The 19254-nt window shown below is 36.1% G+C and overlaps 1 protein-coding gene across 18 annotated transcripts in view; it reads right to left on the bottom strand.

Moving 5' to 3' along the window:
- Positions 1-19254, bottom strand: part of KLF12 (KLF transcription factor 12) — a 653112-nt gene that overhangs the window by 354928 nt on the left and 278930 nt on the right. For 9 of the 18 annotated variants that reach the window (XM_078347015.1, XM_078347211.1, XM_078347076.1 and 6 more), the window contains one exon: positions 17507-17626. The exons of the other annotated variants lie outside the window; for them this stretch is intronic. In XM_078347015.1, coding sequence (XP_078203141.1) covers positions 17507-17611 — 105 coding nt within the window. In that variant the 5' untranslated portion in view covers positions 17612-17626. The remainder of the gene's footprint in view (positions 1-17506; positions 17627-19254) is intronic. 18 annotated transcript variants of the gene reach the window in all.

Here is a 19254-nt window from a genome sequence, read left to right as displayed (position 1 = left end):
TAGCTTCATCCATGTCCCTGCAAAGAACATGAACTCATCCTTTTCATGGTTACGTAGTATTCCATGGTGTATATGTGCCACACTTTATCCAGTCTATCATTGATAGGCATTTGGGTTACTTCCAAGTCTTTGCCAATATGAACAGTGCTGCAATTAACATATGTGTGCATGTGTCTTTATAGCAGAATGACTTATAATCCTTTGGGTATATATCAAGTAACAGGATTGCTGGGTGAAATGGTATTTCTGGTTCTAGATACTTGAGGAATCACCACACTGTCTTCCACCATGGTTGAACTAAATTATATCACACCAACAGTGTGATAGCATTCCTATTTCTCCACATCGTCTCCAGCATCTGTTTCCTGACTTTTTAATGATCACTATTCTAACTGGTGTGAGACGGTATCTCACTGTGGTTGTGATATGCATTTCTCTAATGACCAGTGATGATGAGCTTTTCTTTTTTTATATGTTTGTTGGCAGTTTTTTAAGTGGTTTTACCAAAGATTAACATTCAAACTTTCATTACAAAACTATATTTCTACTACCATACTATTAACTGTCTATGTGAAAACTTCAAACTGAACAGAGTTTAAGTAATTGAATGTAATTCCATTTCACTGTAACTCTCTTTGGGTAAGTATATTCATTATAAATTAGAATAAAATTATAGAATTATCACAGAGAAAGCAGTTTCCATTTATGCTGTTCATGTTGAAAATCAGATTTCTCTGTCAAGAAGCTTACTCATAATAGATCTTTTTAACTTACAAGTCCCTTGCAATCAAAACTGTAACACATATGTTTAAATAAAAGTAGGAAGCAGATCAATATCACTTTGCATCTCTTATAATCAGACTAAAATACAATTTTTCTTTTTCCTGGAAACATATTTTTCTTGTGGAAAATGCTTCGAATTTTAATGTTTTTTATAAAAAAAATAAAAATGTACTTCTTTACTTCCTCAGCAAAAGCAAAATAAATTGTCCGGACTGCAAATCATATTGAAGCCCCCAGGAACCTCTACAACAGTAACACAAACTCAAGTCCATGGTCCCAGCCACCACATGCTCTCATCGCTCAGGGTCATGGCCTGGACATTAAATATAAGTGTCAGGCAGTCATAAAAATCTTAACAATTACAAAATCTTTGGGGATCAAATATAAAATGACATTCAGTTGTGTGGGGACTGCAATCCCATGGTCTGTGGCCATGTCTTAAAGAGGTTTGACAAGCTGGGAAAGGAAAGAAGAAAAATCCAGTCTGCTTGAAATGAGATCATTCTTACATGGAATTTGGTTATAAAAAAGACTTCACATGTCTCATATTTATAGTCACTAAAATATATTTTTATGCAATATATACTTCAGGAAGCAATTTCAGAAATTGTTTAATAACATTTGGTTTTTTTCAAATGACACAGTGCTCATAAATGAAAGCATAGTATCCCATAAAACCAGAGTATCTCAGAAAAAGCAAGCAGTCCATGCCAGGGATAGAGTCAAGCTCTCTCAACTCTACTCAGCCTATCACAGCAGTGCTGAAGAAAAAATAAAAAAAGGGTATCCTAGTCACTATAGGGCAAATCCTACAAAGATGGCAGCCGCACATTAGTGATGCCTAACACATCTCACTCAAGGTCTTAGCATGAATAGGAAGTTTGACAAAAGGCAATGATTTAGAATGCACTCTAATTTTTAAGGAAGTCAGTGTTATAGCCAGAATTGGGAAAAATGAACCCAAGACACATGTTTTCTAAGATCTACAATGAGGCAGAAATAGAGACGAGAAAGGAAATAATTGTTTAGACTTTTCCATAAAAATGTGGAATAGGAAGGAGATAGTACTGCTGGCCACTTCATTCACAATTTGGAAAAAAGGGCTGATAAGTCTCCTGGCTTTTCATTACCCAAGAGCCGGACCCCTTCCAAGTCTGCTACTACACAGCTGTGCCAAAAGCAAATCCTATCTTGGAGAAAAGGTGGTTTTTTGTAAAGACAGAGAAAAAGTGGTTTCACCTAAAGACCACGCCAAGAAAAAGGAGATATGGAAAGAAAAAAGCATTTTGAATTAAACCGAAAAATAATGATTGGTGTCATGAGAAAAATCAGTTTAATGTGTTATTAATAAGTTCATAAAATTGCTACTCACATCAAGAATGATCAGGCATTTGACTCAATAGCATTATCCACACTTCTCAAGAAATAACAAAATATGTCTTAATGTAATAAATCCTATTCCATTAATTCCACATTAGTCTAGGGCAGTAAGGGTCCTGAAAGTTGACAGTTGATTGTAATTCCATATCACGGAGAAACTTTTAGGAGAAGGGGCTACAAATAGGACACGATGTTCATTTGATAGTGACTCGGGGATTCTGTAAAATGACTGCTGTCGGTAGGAGGGACAAGGACGAGTCAGGGAAGTTCGGCAGCATAACATAAGACCAGAGAAGGGTTGGATCTGGCTAGTACAGGCATGAGACAGCTGACTTCACACATCTCTTTACGACCCATGACTACAATGTAGTAGCTTGAAATTCATCATATTCTGTGTATTTACATCAGGGGAATCAGCAAATGCTACAAATAAGGGCCTTTTATTCAGAAAGTCATTTCCCAGTATGCCACCGGTTAGTTCCAAAGTACAAATCTCACTGATAGTCTCCTATCAAGAAAATACAAGTGCTATAATCGACCTCAAAGGATTGATATGCAAATCAAATAAAGCAAGCATGATTATCAGTAGATATACAGGAACTTCGGATAGCTATGGCTATGAGAACTTTTAAGAATTGCCATCAAGCACAGATCTCAGAACCAATCTTAAAGAACTTCGCCAATGAGGAGGTCTCCTTAATGTGGTCTCTAAACACAGTTAAGGTCATCAGGAAGATAGTGAAGCATGTGGACAAAGCAAGGAAATGAGCGCAGGATGAAGAAGGTTTTCATTCCAAGTCACCTACATGCAAAGACCTCCCTTAAATCTGAAGTTTTTGTGTCTTAGATATTCTAAATATACTGTCATTATAAAAGAAATAGCAACAATACTAGATATTAGTCACTAGCACAGCATCAGATGTATTAACAATGTATCTCTTAATCAAGATTAACACCACAGGCACAACCCAAATAAGTCTAAAAGTACAAGGCAGACTGCAAGATGGAGAAACAGAAGCCTCTTGGAAATCATCACATAATACGGGGCAACATTCACTGCAAACAGAATTTCAGGAAAAAAAAAACATAATTATACAGACATTTTTGTGCCCCACACAAAAATTATCTGTATGAATGTCTACACATACACATTAAGTCCCCTCTCTACAGGCACGATGGATTATACACAACTGAAATGGCCACCAATGGCCACAGTACTTCTTTGCCTCCCACTTCTGCCACATGGGATTTTTCAAATTTTCTTCCTCTCACTGAGAATCCCCTCACTTCTACACTTTTGCAACCCTATAATTTCATTCTCATTTTATTCACATGGGCCCAAGACAGGTTTTCCCATGGAACCAGAAAATGGTACAGAGGTAGGAGGGAAAAGGATTAAAAAAAAAAAATCAATCCCTACCCACCCTACCTGGAGCCACCAGTCACTACTACAATCCCCCTAACACACCCAACTCACATATAACTCATTGGCCACCTCCTTCAAAGATGTTTGGGGAAGACTTGAATTATGAAGAAGAGAGAATACAATACAGAAAAAGATACTTTGTTGTGCTGAGACTTCATCCATACACTGTGTACCAAAAAAACAAAAACAAAAAAAACCTCTCTTCAACCCCTTTTTATCCCTAACCAATGGCAGGTTGCATCTCCAACCTCTGGTGTTGGGACTCAGGCATCAGCAAGCTTCAAAAGCCAACAAGCTGATTCTAATGTGCTCCTGGCTCATTCTTACTCTTCCCTCTGCACTAGTGATTCTCTACTCTATCTGCATATTCCCAGATTCCTTCGGGAAGCTTTAAAACATACAGATGCCCAGGCCCTACTCTTAGCCTACCGTATGAGAATCTCTGGGGATGGAATCCCAGTATGGAATCGCTTTCCCACAAAATGCTTAACTGAAGTGATGGTTGAAAATGAATGCTCTTCACCTACAGATGCTCAGTTTTGTTTTTGATAATTTTAGAGAACCTTAAAACTATTTACATGTTTGCTGAAAAACAGACTTACAGGAGAGAAACTCAGAGAATATGTTCTTCTCTGCTTATTGGCAGTTGTATTAGTTTCCTAGGGCTACAGTAAGGAAGTAGCACACATCAGGTGGCTTTTAAAAACAAAAATCTACTCTCTCAAAGACATGGATGCTGCAATTCCAAAATCGAGGTGTTGGTAGGGCCACGTTCTCTCTGCAGGCTATAGGTAAGAATCTATCACATGCCTTTCTCTGAGTTTCTGGTGTTTCCAACAATCACTGGCATTCCTTGGGGTGTAGATATATTACTCCCATCTCTGCCTCTGTGACACGGTACTCTCCCTACGTGTCTGGGTCTCCTCTAAGAAGGATACAGCCACATTAGATTAAAGGCCACTCTATTCCAGGATGTCCTCATCATAATTCATTACATTGGCACAACGCTAATTCCAAATAAGGTCTCATTCTGAGGTCCAAAAAAGGACATAAATTTTGTGGGGACACTAACCCAACCTAGCAGAATAGGGGGCTGAAAGCTACTACAGCCAGAAGCAACAGCTGTTCATTGTGGAGAGGTAGCAGATTAACTAAGTTTCTGGAGATCTCAAAGAAAAGGGGCATGTGAAATACAATTAGGGTTAAGACAGTTCCTAAGATATCAAAGTACAAAGAGATTCCAAGTCCTAACAGTTTATCACCACTAGTGCACTGGAGCCTCACTGCTACTCTGAAATATCAAGCTGTGTATGGCTTATAACTTTCAAATCCATATTTATACTGTCAAAGCTACAGCAATGCCCCTAAAACTTTATATGAAAACTCAAAACATTTTCCAATAGATACACTGTCATATACAGGTTTACCCCATATTCCGATTTGGGGGGCTTTGTAAATAGGCTTTGTGGAATTAATGACACCTCACAGACACATACATAATCATCAACCATATTTCAGAAGAAAATATGTTCTCAATTCCAACTTCATGCTTAACAAATATTCAACAAAAAAGTAAATTCTCCATGGCTTACCAGCTTGGTTGTCCATCCAATGGTTTGTGTATTTGATTGTACTCTCTATGTAGTTTGTACAGAACTTTTGTTTCCAATTTAAAAAATGAGCATATGCACCATTCTGTCATGCTCAAAAACTTATTTTTGATACACTCAGAGCCCTTAACAATAACAGCAGCAAACAGCTGGACCGTTGTCCAGAGAGGGAAGGCATGCACACATAATGAACACATGGAGTGAAAATATTTTTGACCAAAATAATAATTCCATAGGTACAAATCAGTTAGGTCCCCTGATATCTGTGTCTTCTTCAGCTTCAAGTATTCTATAAAATAACTGGCAATATTAATGAGTCTGTATTATTCATTTTATTACTTTAAGAGAGATAGGCAACATTATTTGTTAAAGCTAAATTGTTTCTACATATGCAAATGTACTTGAGGGGGAAAAGGTCTCTTTAAAACAGGAAATTAGGAGAAACTCCAAGTAATCTAACAGATTTTCACTTATTTCAGCTTTAATATACTTCAAATATTTGATACTCTACAGAAAATACCACCCACCTCTTCCCTGACACTTTTCAAACTTTAACAACCCACTGTTTTCTTAACTATGTTAAGTTCTCAACACATATAAGGCAATGAATTCTCCCTTTATAACCAGTTCAGAGAGAAAAAAAAAATCTCTTCTATTTACTAAGCTGACAGGTACTTTTATCTCTTACAGACTCATTCAGGTAACAACGTATATATGATAGAGTTTAAAGCAAGCAAACTCCTTTGTAAATTCAAAGTGTCACAGAAGTCATGAACAAATGCTAATAAACTGAAAATGCAAGGGGGCTGTATCTCTATCACTTGCCTTTGCTTACTTTGTTTGACAATAGTGTTTCAAAGTACAAGCAATGAAATAAATCCTTCAATTTGGCTGTGATACTTGGAAAGAAGCTTAAAGCAGTTTAATAACAGCAGTAAGATTAAACCATAATTCTAAAAAAAAAATCCAAAGGTGGAAAAAGGAAGTGCCTTTATGCAAATGTCATTGCTTCCCAACTACTTCTTTTTTCTAAGAGAAGTCTGTTGCTAATCCACTCATATGAAGTGTCTGAATACATGTGCTGCCCATCTACTGCCATAAATTCAAGGTCATTTTAAGGTTCTTAGTTTTGCTACAAGTGGGTTGTGAATGTTAGTGAGTTACAGATGTTGGACGTTTTGGTTTGTTCAGAGTTAAAATAAAAGATAAAATCAGTAAGTAGACTAAACAGATGCAAGAATTCTGGCACTGCATTGCATAGGCCTATCTAGGACATAATCATTTACTAATATATTCAGTAAGAAAGGTACCCAAGGGAATTCAGAACTGCCCAAGTTCATATACTGCCTTTTTATAAACAAATAGTCACTATCATTAACATAAAATAATGTTGATTATACTGATCAATAAAGTAAATGAAACACATTTGACTGATTGGATGACAATACCAAACGTCTGCAGATAGAGCTAAACGATGAGCCCAAGTAGACAGAAAGGCATCTAACTTCCTCCGACTTGACAACTGTCAGATAACCCCTTCTCTAGAGTCCCCACAACAGGCTGAAAACATTATCTGGTAAAATGCAAACAATTAAATAATTTGCTAAGATTTAATTGCTGGATTTGCTAGGATTTCTCTAGTAAAACAGTTGAGTTTTGGGCACCCTTACTCAGAAACCTGACCTTATTAATCATCAGAATTTATGCCAGTTATGGATACATTTCACAATGTATCCACAAATGTCAATTACATATTTTTATTATAAAGATTGATTGCACATGGATTGCAAATTCATTTCATGAAAAAATTATCTTTAAGGTTTTGAAAGCAAAAAAAATTTGCCTCAGAGGAAAACTAGGTTTAAAAACTTAGCAATACTTCAAGTACCAAAATATATGTGTAGAAAAATAAAGAAAGATGTAAGAGGGAAAAATATCAGTTATTTTAATTCCAAAAAAGTGAGATTTCTTCACATCAACCTTTTTTTAGTTTCAGTCTTCTCTAATAGAACTGTACACAATTTATATAAATAAGGAATGAACAGTTTTCATCATTGTAAGTTACATATGCATGCACATATTTCCATGTTAGATACAGATGTGACACTATACAATGTCTTGAAAAAGCTTAAAATTTTCTGTTAAAGGTATTTTACTACAATTAAAACAAAAACAAATACCTGATTTGGAACTCAAATATCATTCACCTTGATTTCTATCCAGAGGAATCAGAACAAGATTGATTCCAACCTTCTGTAATTAGTGTTCTAGAATCTACTTACATCAATCTTTCAATTTTCTGACCACTCTACCTCAGACCCACAGGAGACCAAAAGGTATGAAAAAGAGTCCAGGGTCCCATTTGTGCATCAAGTTGATCAGTTAGTCCCACAGTGAAGTCAGGTGCCCTGATACAGCTTTTCAGGTCCTTCCGGTGTGAATCACCACCTAGAAAAGTCAGGGGCCTGCCTTTGGTTTCTAACAGGAAATGGTGCCACTGAAGTGCAAATTCACACGGTAGGGAAGCTGCACGGCTGGAGCAACAGCAGAGCAGAAAGAGCCAGCAAGTTAGACAGTGTTTCTTTTAAAAATAAAATAGAATAAAGAGGAGAATAGAAAAGGACAATAGGAAAGAGATGCAGAATTAGTTTGACCTAAAATACAAATCAACTGTTTATCAATAAACCTTAAAAAAATAGCCTTACAGCTTGCCAGAGAATTTGTCAAAAAATACGAAGGCAATGAGAACTCAAAATGTAAATCTACTTCTTTCATATCTCCTTGTATTCTTCTGTAATTTGTCTTTTCTCTGTAGTTCTCACACTTCCCCTCTTTCCCTTTTTTTCATCTAATTCTGCAGCTCAAGGAAATCCCCCCACTTGGCTATGACTATTCATTCAACATGCCAACAATTTGTCCTGGGGGTGGGGAGGACAGGGGAGGGTATGAGTGGCATATATAACTGTTTTTAAAATATTATATCTGTTCTATAAATGAGGTAAAAGCAAGCTAAGGAGAAAGACAGAGTATAGTTAGCTTTAATAGTAAAACTCAATTTGGCTTTAACAGTAAAACTGAAGATAAAGATTTCCCTAAGACTATTTTTAAATACCCTTAAAACCAAAACAGTGGTTTCTAATTCTACATGTAGTGACTTGAGTTTAAAATACATGGCACATTAAGAAATCACCATTTGAATCTACAAGCTGGAAATATATTTTAAAGTTTTTTGGCTTCTTTTTTCTTTTCACTTCAAAAACTTTAAATTTTCCCCATGATAGCGTCTACTGTGAGCATACAAATTCTTCACATAAAAAGTCAACAAGTTACATTGAAGAGTCTTTTTAACTTAGTTGTAACAGCATGTACTTTATTATAACTGTACTATCAATTCCAAATTATTTCAAGACATAACTATCCATTTTAATCCAAACAGTATGTCAACAATTATTTCAGTCCCATGTAGAGAAAGAAGAAGAAAAAAATGAGATCACTTAACATTGATTGAATTGACCAATTTAATAACCATCATATCCATTGCTAGAAAATGGCAAGAAGGACCTTATTCGTATGTTGCCTTTGGCACTACCAACCATCAGAACTTTTTTGAAAGGCACTTCAGTTTCAAGAGTCAAACACACATTGACAGTCTGACCCAGAGATAACATTCCTAGATTAGTCCTACAACAACCAAAAAGGAAAAACTATAAGTATAAAAAGCTCATGGAAACACCATTTATAACCTAAAAACTAGGAATGATTTATTACAAGGAAATAGCTGATTTAATTATGGTTGAAAACTATAATGGACTAGCATGCTGCTATTATAAACAACATTTAAGAAAAATGAAAAAAAGACCTTATTTTGCAATATTAAGTTAAAATGACCTGCATATGCAGAATTAGTAAAATATTCAAAAAATTCTGTCAAGTAAATGTGGTTTCACTAGAAATATTTCTTATCTTAATTTGTATTACTGTCATAATTTCATGTTATTCTAAGTACTTATAGCTATAATATATACACATATTTTATATTCCTAATGTTTTTAAACATTAAAATAGATTCCAAATGGCAATATTTATTGAAAGACTATGAAGATTATTGAGGTCACACATATCTAGAATTTCTCTTACTATGATAAATATAAGAAACATGGCTGTTTTGTGGAAAAATGCTTCTTCAAGTATTAAAATGTTTGTTAATAAGTTTTTACAATGCATCTAGGTGCCGCAGAGTTACAATGTGTAAGAGAAGGAAGATAAGGGAATCACATCATTTTATAAGTTTAAATTAATAAAAGGAGAGAGGATTTTCAAGTTTTTTAAAAGGGGCATATATTATATGACCAATTAAAAAGCTCTAGTGAAATAGCAGTAAAAATATATGATATAAAAAAGGTTTGCAGTTATCACTATTAATAGTTAATATTTATTATTGAGTACTAACTTCCAGATGCCCTGTCAGATGTTTTACATAGTTCTCTTTTACACAATTCTCAGTACCACACTACCAAGTAGGTAATTCTGGTAACTGCATTTTATAAATAAGGAAAGTGAATCTCAAGTCAAAACTATAACTTGCACATAAGATTACATGGAGGTTATCTGATCAGTAATAAACAGTGGATTTAACCAAATCCTGATCCTACATTGCCTACCATTTCCAAATACCAGTCTTTAAAAAGAAGGGGGAAAAACTTACATAAATCATATAGAACCAGCAACTTTTATTTCTATTTCTTCATATAAATGTTCTAGATTTGCTTTTCAACAGTTGTTTTTTTATCTGTTGTTGAGATGCAAGAATTGTTCAACTATATGTCAAGAAAATTTCACCATGATTGGTCAACTACTTAGTTTTCAAGGTTTCTCATAAAATGTTTTCAGCTAAATTAAAATTTTATCTTTAAGATTATAAAGCTGATACAGGCATATAATCTGATCACATTTATGTTTAAGTGAGACTTAACTACACCAGGAATAATTTGGTAGCACATACTGGATCACATAAATCTTTACTGTTCTCTGTAGTATACAAGTCGCCAGTGATTTCTAAGGTAAGTATTTAGGGACTCTATTAATGGGTTTAGGCATCCTTGATCCAGGGTACCCAGTATCAAGCTTACAGTTTGTTCCCAGGCATTTTTCAGCAAGTCTCATTCTATCGATCAGAAGTCTGGCCCCTAGAAAGGACCTTGCTTTCCAGCATAAACAACTCCTAACGACCTCCTAGGCAGTTCGTTCCCTTCCTAAATCAAATGTTTGTTTCCCTATGAGTTAAGTTTCATAACTTAATCTCCTAAGAATACTGCTTATCAAATCTTACCTCTGGCTATAGTTAAGTGCATACTCAGGGCCAGGCACAAGGCAGCTGAAGTAAGGAAGTATGAAAAGGAAGGAGAGTTGCTGCCACAGGCAGAGCCCAATTCACCCCACAGACGGCTCTAAATTTTTTAAAGGTCTGTATTTTCTTATAAGTATGTGTGGATTTCCTCCACAAAACTCCACAATAGATCCTTTTATAGCTCATTAAAATATGTTTTAAGTGACTCTTTGTTTCGAATTATCTCAGACCACTGATGGCCAAACATAAAAGTCAAAACATCCTTACAGATTTGAACATCCAGGGTAAAATAAAAGTCATGGATAGGAAAGGGGTGGGAGTGTATTTTGTTTTCGCCAGTATGGTAGAGGGCTCACTAGAAGAAAACAAATGAGAAGATTACCAGAAATAGCGTCCATTGAGGACAGAGGGACTACCTCTTTGAGATAAAGCAAAGGAACAGTCAGGAAAAGAGCTATGAAGGAAGGGCAGGGCAGGAGCAGACACTCTGCCTGATGTTACATGCTATGGCCTTTCTTTCTCTATCCATGATTCAGAATGTGTGTCTATTCCTGCCAATGTACAGTCCTGTTCAATATCAATTTCTTTCATTAGAAAAGAGGGTATTTCACCCTACCTTAAGATGGGTCTTAATTATATTTCCAAATACCTAGAGGAAGATGTCTGAACACCTCTACTGTTTCAGAATAAAACCTTCCTGCCCTTTCCTCCCACATTGTCTCCCATTTTGGCCCCCATTCAAGAGAAAATAATTATATGGCACAGATAATATTTAAGCCAATTAGTATCAGTTCTTAGAAGCCTATAGCAAGCAATAAAGATGCATTTATATGTTAATGCAAGCCACAAAAGTAGCATTCTGCCATGTTCCTATTTCATTTCAGGGTGACATTTAAGATAGCATCATGCTAAATGCTTCACAAGATTGATCTCATTTTAATCACAAATTTTGACTCTTGATGTACCACCTTGCCATGAGGAAACTGTAACTTAGAAGATAAATATCTTGACTAATATCAGAGATAGAAGCAAGTGGTTAAACTAGGACCCAAGCTATAATCTCTCTAATCCTAAACTGAATTTTGAATGGCCGCACTATACTGAAGATTATTAAAGTCTACTTCCTACTCTTTACAATATCTATAAGGCACTATATATTTTTTGAATACCAGTATGCACAAGGCATTATGCTATATCTAGAACTACAAAGATTATATAAACAGTCCAAGACTCAGTGGATTCAGAGACTCAGCCATTTGCCATTTCTTCTAGATAGAAACCTTCCTTGGACCACCAAAGCCCATCTTTTTGCTCTTTGGAAAGTCTCCAAAATGTCTTCCTTAACTAAGTCTCCTCTAACAATACTATTGACTTCATATGTGATTTAAAATTCATTCCTACAATTTCTTGTGTTTGGATGGCTTCGTAAATTACATTTACACTTAACAAACAGACTGTATCTTCTGCTTTGTTCTGAATGACCAGTTCTACCAACAATATGCTATATGTTCAGTTAAGTAGATAAAATCAGTTTGACAAGGCGGCAATCTCAGGTACATAGAACTAGATAAATCTTAATTTTAGGTTTACAAGAAATTATCATTATGTCTCTTATTTAGAGGAGGTGTATGTTGCTGGTGATAGCTCTTAGGTAGTGTACTACTTCAAATTTTAAAATGATGTTATTTAAATCATCACTATTAAAGAGATGTAATCTTTTACCAAACCAGAATTTTTGAATGTATCCTTAACATACTGAGTCAGATATAACCTTCTTCCATCTATAAGGAGTGCATTATAAAACAACTCAAATGACAAAACTAGTTAATATCATGAAAGATATTCAATGCTACATAGAAGATTAAAAGACAAAGTTACCTCAAAGATTAAATTAAATGATGATTTAGTGTTATGAGTGATTCTTTTCCAACAAGTACAAATCTGAAAAAAAAAAAAAAAAAAAAAAAGCATGCTTCTCAATTTTCATTCCGTTATAAATCTGTATTTCAAAGATGAAATAGGCTACTCTATTGGGTGGGCTAAGCAAGTAATTAGGTCTTCATCTTCCTCTCTCTATTCATCATTTTAGGTAAATAATTAGGAATAATCTCCTTTGGGAATTATTACAGAAGAAATTCCTTCACTGGGGTGGGAAGATAGGCTACATGACGGCCAAAGCCCCACCCAAGGCTGGGTTTCTTAATTAAGAACTCTGTTCAGAAACGTGCAGAGGACTGCTCACACTAATCAAGTTCATCATTTTTCACGTAAAAATCCACAGAATGCTGTTAGTGCACTATAAAAATACGGTTTAAAAAGTGAAAATAAAACCCACAATATATAGTAGGAGCTTCCAAATCTGTTGGGCACAGAGTTGATCATAGGAGCCTCCTTAACATTTCTAATAGAAACTGAAGAAGAACTTGTAGTAAACCAATATAACTAAGCCTTGTAGAAGGCCTTCAAATATGTTCTTATATGTATCTAAATAAATGTATCTAGATACATTTACACATCTACATAAACACTTCACAGTGGAAGCTCTCCATTATCTAGTCTCACCTTACTTTAATTCCTATGTCTTCAGGAAAACCAGCCAACACCTTTCTGAACTGCACATTTCCAAGCTGCTCATTCTTGCATCTGCCACTTGCGCTCAGGCTATTTCATCTGCAGAACGGGTTCTACTTCCAGTCACTGCCTATCCAGTGTTCAGTGTCAACTCAACTCACTTTCTCCATGTATCTTCTTTATGAAACATGAATATTGCTTAACATTACCCATCTTATATACAACCCCACTCCCATGAGCCAGGCCTATCCCAGTATTTTTATCTGAACTTTGTAACTTACCACCTAATCATGTAACTGTCTTAAATACAGATTACCGCTCCACAACTACACCATGAATTCTGCATCTTATACTTCTTCTTTGCTGCTGGCAATGCTTGGTATTCAGCCAGTACTGGATGGCTGATCAATAAAAACAAAATTACCTTTATACTAACATTTAAATTTTCTAAAAAGTAATATTTTAAACATAAATATGTGGTTAATGTTCAATTGCTTTTATCCTTTAAACTCCATTTCTTTTTATCTACCCTAACAGCTACCACCTTCACAAACATCACTTACTAATTTCCTAAAAACGTTGCATAGGTGTTATTAAAAATGCCAATTACATATGCTAACTATTCATTTTTCTCCATCTTTTCCTCTTAAAGTAAAACTTGACATGCACTGTATACAAATTAAAACTAGTGCTGTCTGCCCTTCTCATAAAAGAAAAACATTAAGAAATAAAAACACCTTTGCTTGTATTTCCTCATAGGAAAAGCACAGGCTAAAACTCTCAGACTATGCAAAAAGTATAAATAAGAAAGTTAAGATCCCTTGAAGTACTTCAGCCAACAGTACACATTGTTACTGTATCTGGTGCATCCCCTTTTATTATATATGCACATAAACAAATGAACAAATTCTGAAGCTGTTCCTTAAATCCTGCTCCACATTTTCAACTGAATGAAGTGACCTGGAGTTATTTAGCCCCTGTTATTTGTTAACTAATCTATAAAATAGGACTAATAATATTTACTCAGAGGAATGTTATAACTAAATGAGACAATCAACATAAAGCATTTAGCAAAGTATCTAACACACAAGTAAGTGTTTAACATGTTACTATATATCCTTAACATAAATGCTATTTTTGTTTTTTTGGTTTTTTTTTGAGACGAAGTTTCACTCGTTATCCAGGCTGTAGTGCAATGGCAGGATCTCGGCTCACCACAACCTCCGCCTCCTGGGTTCAGGCAATTCTCCTGCCTCAGCCTCCTGAGTAGCTGGGATTACAGGCACACGCCACCATGCCCAGTTAATTTTTTGTATTTTTAGTAGAGACGGGGTTTCACCATGTTGACCAGGATGGTCTCGATCTCTTGACCTTGTGACCCACCTGTCTCGGCCTCCCAAAGTGCTGGGATTACAGGCTTGAGCCACTGCGCCTGGCCATAAATGCTATTTTGTAATCTACTTCCTTGCTTAACAATATTTCATGGACAAACTTTCGTAGCAGAGAATTCAAAAGGGCCTTGTTTTTAATGGCCACTTAGTGTTCCTTCTATCAAAATGCTACATTTATATAACCATCTCTGTATTACACATTTTGATTGCTTCACAACTTTTAATTATAATAATCTGATGAGCATAATTGTAGCTAAATTTTTACACATACTCATAATTACATTTTTGGAATATATTCCTAGAAGTTAAATTTCTGGGTCATAGGGTAATCACATTATAAATGTTTATGCATACAGAAAGTATAAATTCACACATGCTTCATCATTGCATATACATGTGTAGTTATTACGGTTTCTTCAATATGGCCATCTTCTTAATGGCAAAACAAAATAAAACAAAAAGCCTGAAAGCCAAAAAAAACAAAAAACAAACAAACAAAAAAAGGCACTGTTTCTTTGACTACCAGTGACATGAAACATCAACTCATCTGTTTCTTGGTCATTTATGCATTCTCTTGTGAAATCCCAGTTCAAATCTTTTCCAATCTTTATATTGTATTGGGCAGCTGCTGACTTACATTAAGAGGTTTCTTCATAAAAAAAATGTTTTCACTGTCATATATACTGTAAATGGTTTTTACCAGTTTATAGTTTTCTATTTAAACTGATAAAACTTTTATTATAGAAGTGTTTTAAGAAGTCAAATTCCAACTTATGATTTCTGGATTTGGAGTCCCTCTTTAGAAAATTCTTTTCTATTACAGATTTACAAAAATATTCACTTAAATCTTATTTTAGTACCTTTTGTCTATTACTCTGATTCAGGTTTTATGAAGCAAAGTATTAGAGAGACACATCTGAAATCTTAGGGCATTATTTCTGAAAATATCTCAGGTTGGAGAAAGCGTAATGCCTAGGCAAACTGCTGTATTAAGATGCTACAGAAGAGGATTTGCTTAAGCTTCCAAGGTAGAATACTATATAAAGGCCCATCATATACATTGGCTTAATAACTGTCACCATTTTTAGCAATTAATTTTTATCCCAATCCATATACCTGTTCTGCTTTCTGGGCCTTTTTATCCCATAGCTTACCTCATATCTGTAGTCAAATACTACTTCCTCAAGGAAACACAGCCTCACCAGTTTCCTGTTATAAGCTAGCCTAGAATTTTTCCCTTTATTCAACAGCAGCTCTTGGGTTGAAGTGATACATATATACAGTCATCCCTCAGTATCTGCGGGTATTGGTTCTAGGACTTCCACCACAAACCAAAATCCAAAGATGCTTGAGTACATTATGTAAAACAGTAGTAGTATGTAACATTTGCACATAACCTATGCACATCCTCCCGTATACTTTAAATCATATCTAGTTACATATAATACCTAATACAATGCAAATGGTATACACATAGTTGTTGTGCTGCATTTTAAAATTTATGTTGTCTTTTAATATTTTCAATTTTGGTTGGTGGAATTTGTATGAGAAGCCCTTGGAAACAGAAAGTTGACTGTATTTGTATTAACGTGGTTATCTGCACCACTGCAGGGATGATGATGATTTCTGATCCCCATTGTAGGAGCTGGCATCTAAATATGTGCCTGATAAATTGTCTCAAAGAAAATAGAATATGAAATGACAGCAGATTTTAGGATGAAAAATGCATTCCCCCTTTGACCCATTAGAAATGAATTTTTAGAATGATTATGATTTTCTTCAGCTTTTCTAAAAATTTGGGAGAGAACGATTACTTCTAAAAAACTGTGTAGTACCAATTTTTTGTTTGGCTTCATTCAGACATCACATTTAAAAACAAACAAATGAGAACAAAACAAACAACTGTACCATGAATTTGTCTTCCTCCTTTCTTTTAAGACCTGAGTCTCGCTCTGTCACCCAAGCTGGAGTGCAGTGGCACAATCTCAGCTCTCTGCAACTTCCGCCCCCTGGATTCAAGCGATTCTCCTGCCTCAGTCTCCCAAGTAGCTGGGACTAGAGGTGCATGCCACCACGCCTGGCTAGTTTTTCTATTTTCAGTAGAGACAGAGTTTTACCATGTTGGCCAGGATGGTCTCAATCTTTTGATCTTGTGATTCACCCGCCTTGGCCTTCCACAGTGCTGGGATTATAGACATGCGCCACTGCTCCCGGCTTCATGTTCTTAAAAATGGGTAAACATCAGCATCTTTTCAGATGTTCTTCAGTTTTAAATTGTATACAAATTTTAAAAATTTTGATTTCTAAGACTGGTAATCTGAGAGCAATCACTCAAATCTGTATATTGTTTTGCAATTTAGAAAGCTTTCTTACTTTTTCATAAACATTTTATTTACTATTCATAACTTTAATGTAACATGGGAGTTTATAGTCAAGGAAGAACCTCACCTTAAATTAACAGGTGTAGTGGTAAAAGAACTTGAACCAAAGATGTCTGACTGATCCAGTACACTCATTAACCAGCAAGCCACTGCCACACTCCCATCTGCAAGGCCCAGCATTCATCAGCTCCTTGTGAACCATCTGACACCATCTACTGTCTAAGTCTTCATAGATTTCCCTCAAACCACTTCTATAATTTTAAGAATGCATCCTCTCCATACTTAAATATTCCATGACCTATTTTGTATTTCTGGTAACTCTCCTTTTCTCTCACTTGTAGATAAATCCTCTGAAGAGACTCTTAGTTCTTTAAAGAAGGACTTTTCTAACTTCCCATGGTACCTAACATAAGAGTTAAAAATTCATTGTTAATAAACTAGAACAGGGAGGGTATGTACCAAAAAATGAAAAACAAGCTATTTTTAAAGGCCTTGCCTAACACCCAGACTCATGGTCCCCACGGCCACCCACAGGCTTCCAGATCCCCACACAGTGCACACACAAACACATGAACACCACCAGCAGGAACACAGTGTTCCCAGGAAGGTTTTCCAACCTGAGGATGTGGCAAGATTTCTCTATCCTGATGACAGGGGAGTGTGGCCTGGAGGCTTTTCTTTGCAAACAGGTTTTTCTTGCTGGCTTCTGTCCTCATAGACATTCACTTTGCAAGTCCCTGTAGCGGAACAGGAGGCAGGGTAGGAAGAGAAGGAAGAAGCAGAGTCAACAGAAGATAGTGATGAAATTCCCAAGGAACTTCCTTGGGATCCAATCTTCCAGCACAATGAAATGTGAAAGAATAAGACAGGAATGAGGATGTAGAAAACGTGCCTTCTATCTCATGCCGACAAGACAGCTCTCATTTTGACAAATGAATAAACCAAGTGTAAACTTGACCATGTTGTCTGTTTTCATCTTGGTGACATGAGCATGAAAGATTTTCTTTCTCGAAAATGTGAACTATTTCCTGAAGGAAAAACATCCCTAAGTCCTTGCCTTTTTCCTTCTATATCAGAAGTTTCCACCTTGCTTACATAAACATGGATCACTGTATCTGCAACCAAGCCTGCTGTATGTTGAAAGGGACGGATTCCCTTACAATACACACTCACAAATTTAGATCCCCCATGTCTACCAGGTGCATCCATCTTTACAGCCTCAATTATGCACAAGACATGCATAGTCGCCAGATAAATGCTGCTGAACACTCCAACTCATTACATATGAGCCTGTGATTTTATTTTTTTGCTCACAGAAACATTTTCTAAGATGCACTTGTCAATATTTAACTCATTAATACTGTGGATCCCAATTTTCAGCATTCTATTTAAGATTTGCAACTTGATGCATTTTCTGGATAATGAACACAACATGTGGTCTCTAAGTTCTGATTAATAGGAGTGGACTCCCATTATCATAATTTTGACAATTCATTACTCTAGGAAAGCCAACTTTAAGACATTTTTTAAAAAAAATGTGTAAACTGATCATGGATGAGGGATATCTGTGGACTGGGGAACGGATACAGATACAATCATTGCTGCTGTCTCTTTTTTTTTTTTTTTTGAGACGGAGTTTCGCTCTTGCTACCCAGGCTGGAGTGCAATGGCGCGATCTCGGCTCACCGCAATCTCCGCCTCCTGGGTTCAGGCAATTCTCCTGCCTCAGCCTCCCGAGCAGCTGGGATTACAGGCACGCACCACCGTGCCCAGCTAATTTTTTGTAATTTTAGTAGAGACGGGGTTTCACCATGTTGACCAAGATGGTCTCGATCTGTTGACCTCGTGATCCACCCGCCTCGGCCTCCCAAAGTGCTGGGATTACAGGCTTGAGCTGCTGCTGTCTCTTAATGAACAGAAACATCTTATAGCTCCTTCATGCCATAGTTAGTGCAGAAGCTAATGTAAAGCACAAGGTCAGGATGATTAAAATCCTGTTATGAGGGGTTGGGGTTAGCTACAAAACAGTAGCACAAGAAAGCCTTGTGGGCATGGAACCCCATATACACAAGATCTGTATCTTGATTTTGATGACAGCCATGCAGATTAATACAGGTGATAAAACTGCATAGAACTGAGACAAAGTACACACAAATGAGTGCATGTAAAGTCAGTGATCCCGAAGAAGGTCAATCGATTATACCAATGTCAGTTTCTTGGTTGTGGCACTGTACGGTGTCATGTAAGATGCTGCCAGTGAGAAAAACTGGTAGGGAGGAAATAAGGACTTTCCTGTATCTGAGAGATGGGAGGGGGAAATTCCTATAAACTTGTAACTATTCAAAATGTTTTTTTCAAAAAGGCT

This window comes from Callithrix jacchus, chromosome 1 (genome assembly GCF_049354715.1).
Source record: "Callithrix jacchus isolate 240 chromosome 1, calJac240_pri, whole genome shotgun sequence".
In the NCBI taxonomy this organism is placed as follows: domain Eukaryota; kingdom Metazoa; phylum Chordata; class Mammalia; order Primates; family Cebidae; genus Callithrix; species Callithrix jacchus.
The sequence above is the reverse complement of the archived record's forward strand: the minus strand, read 5'-3'. Positions and strand labels throughout refer to the sequence as shown.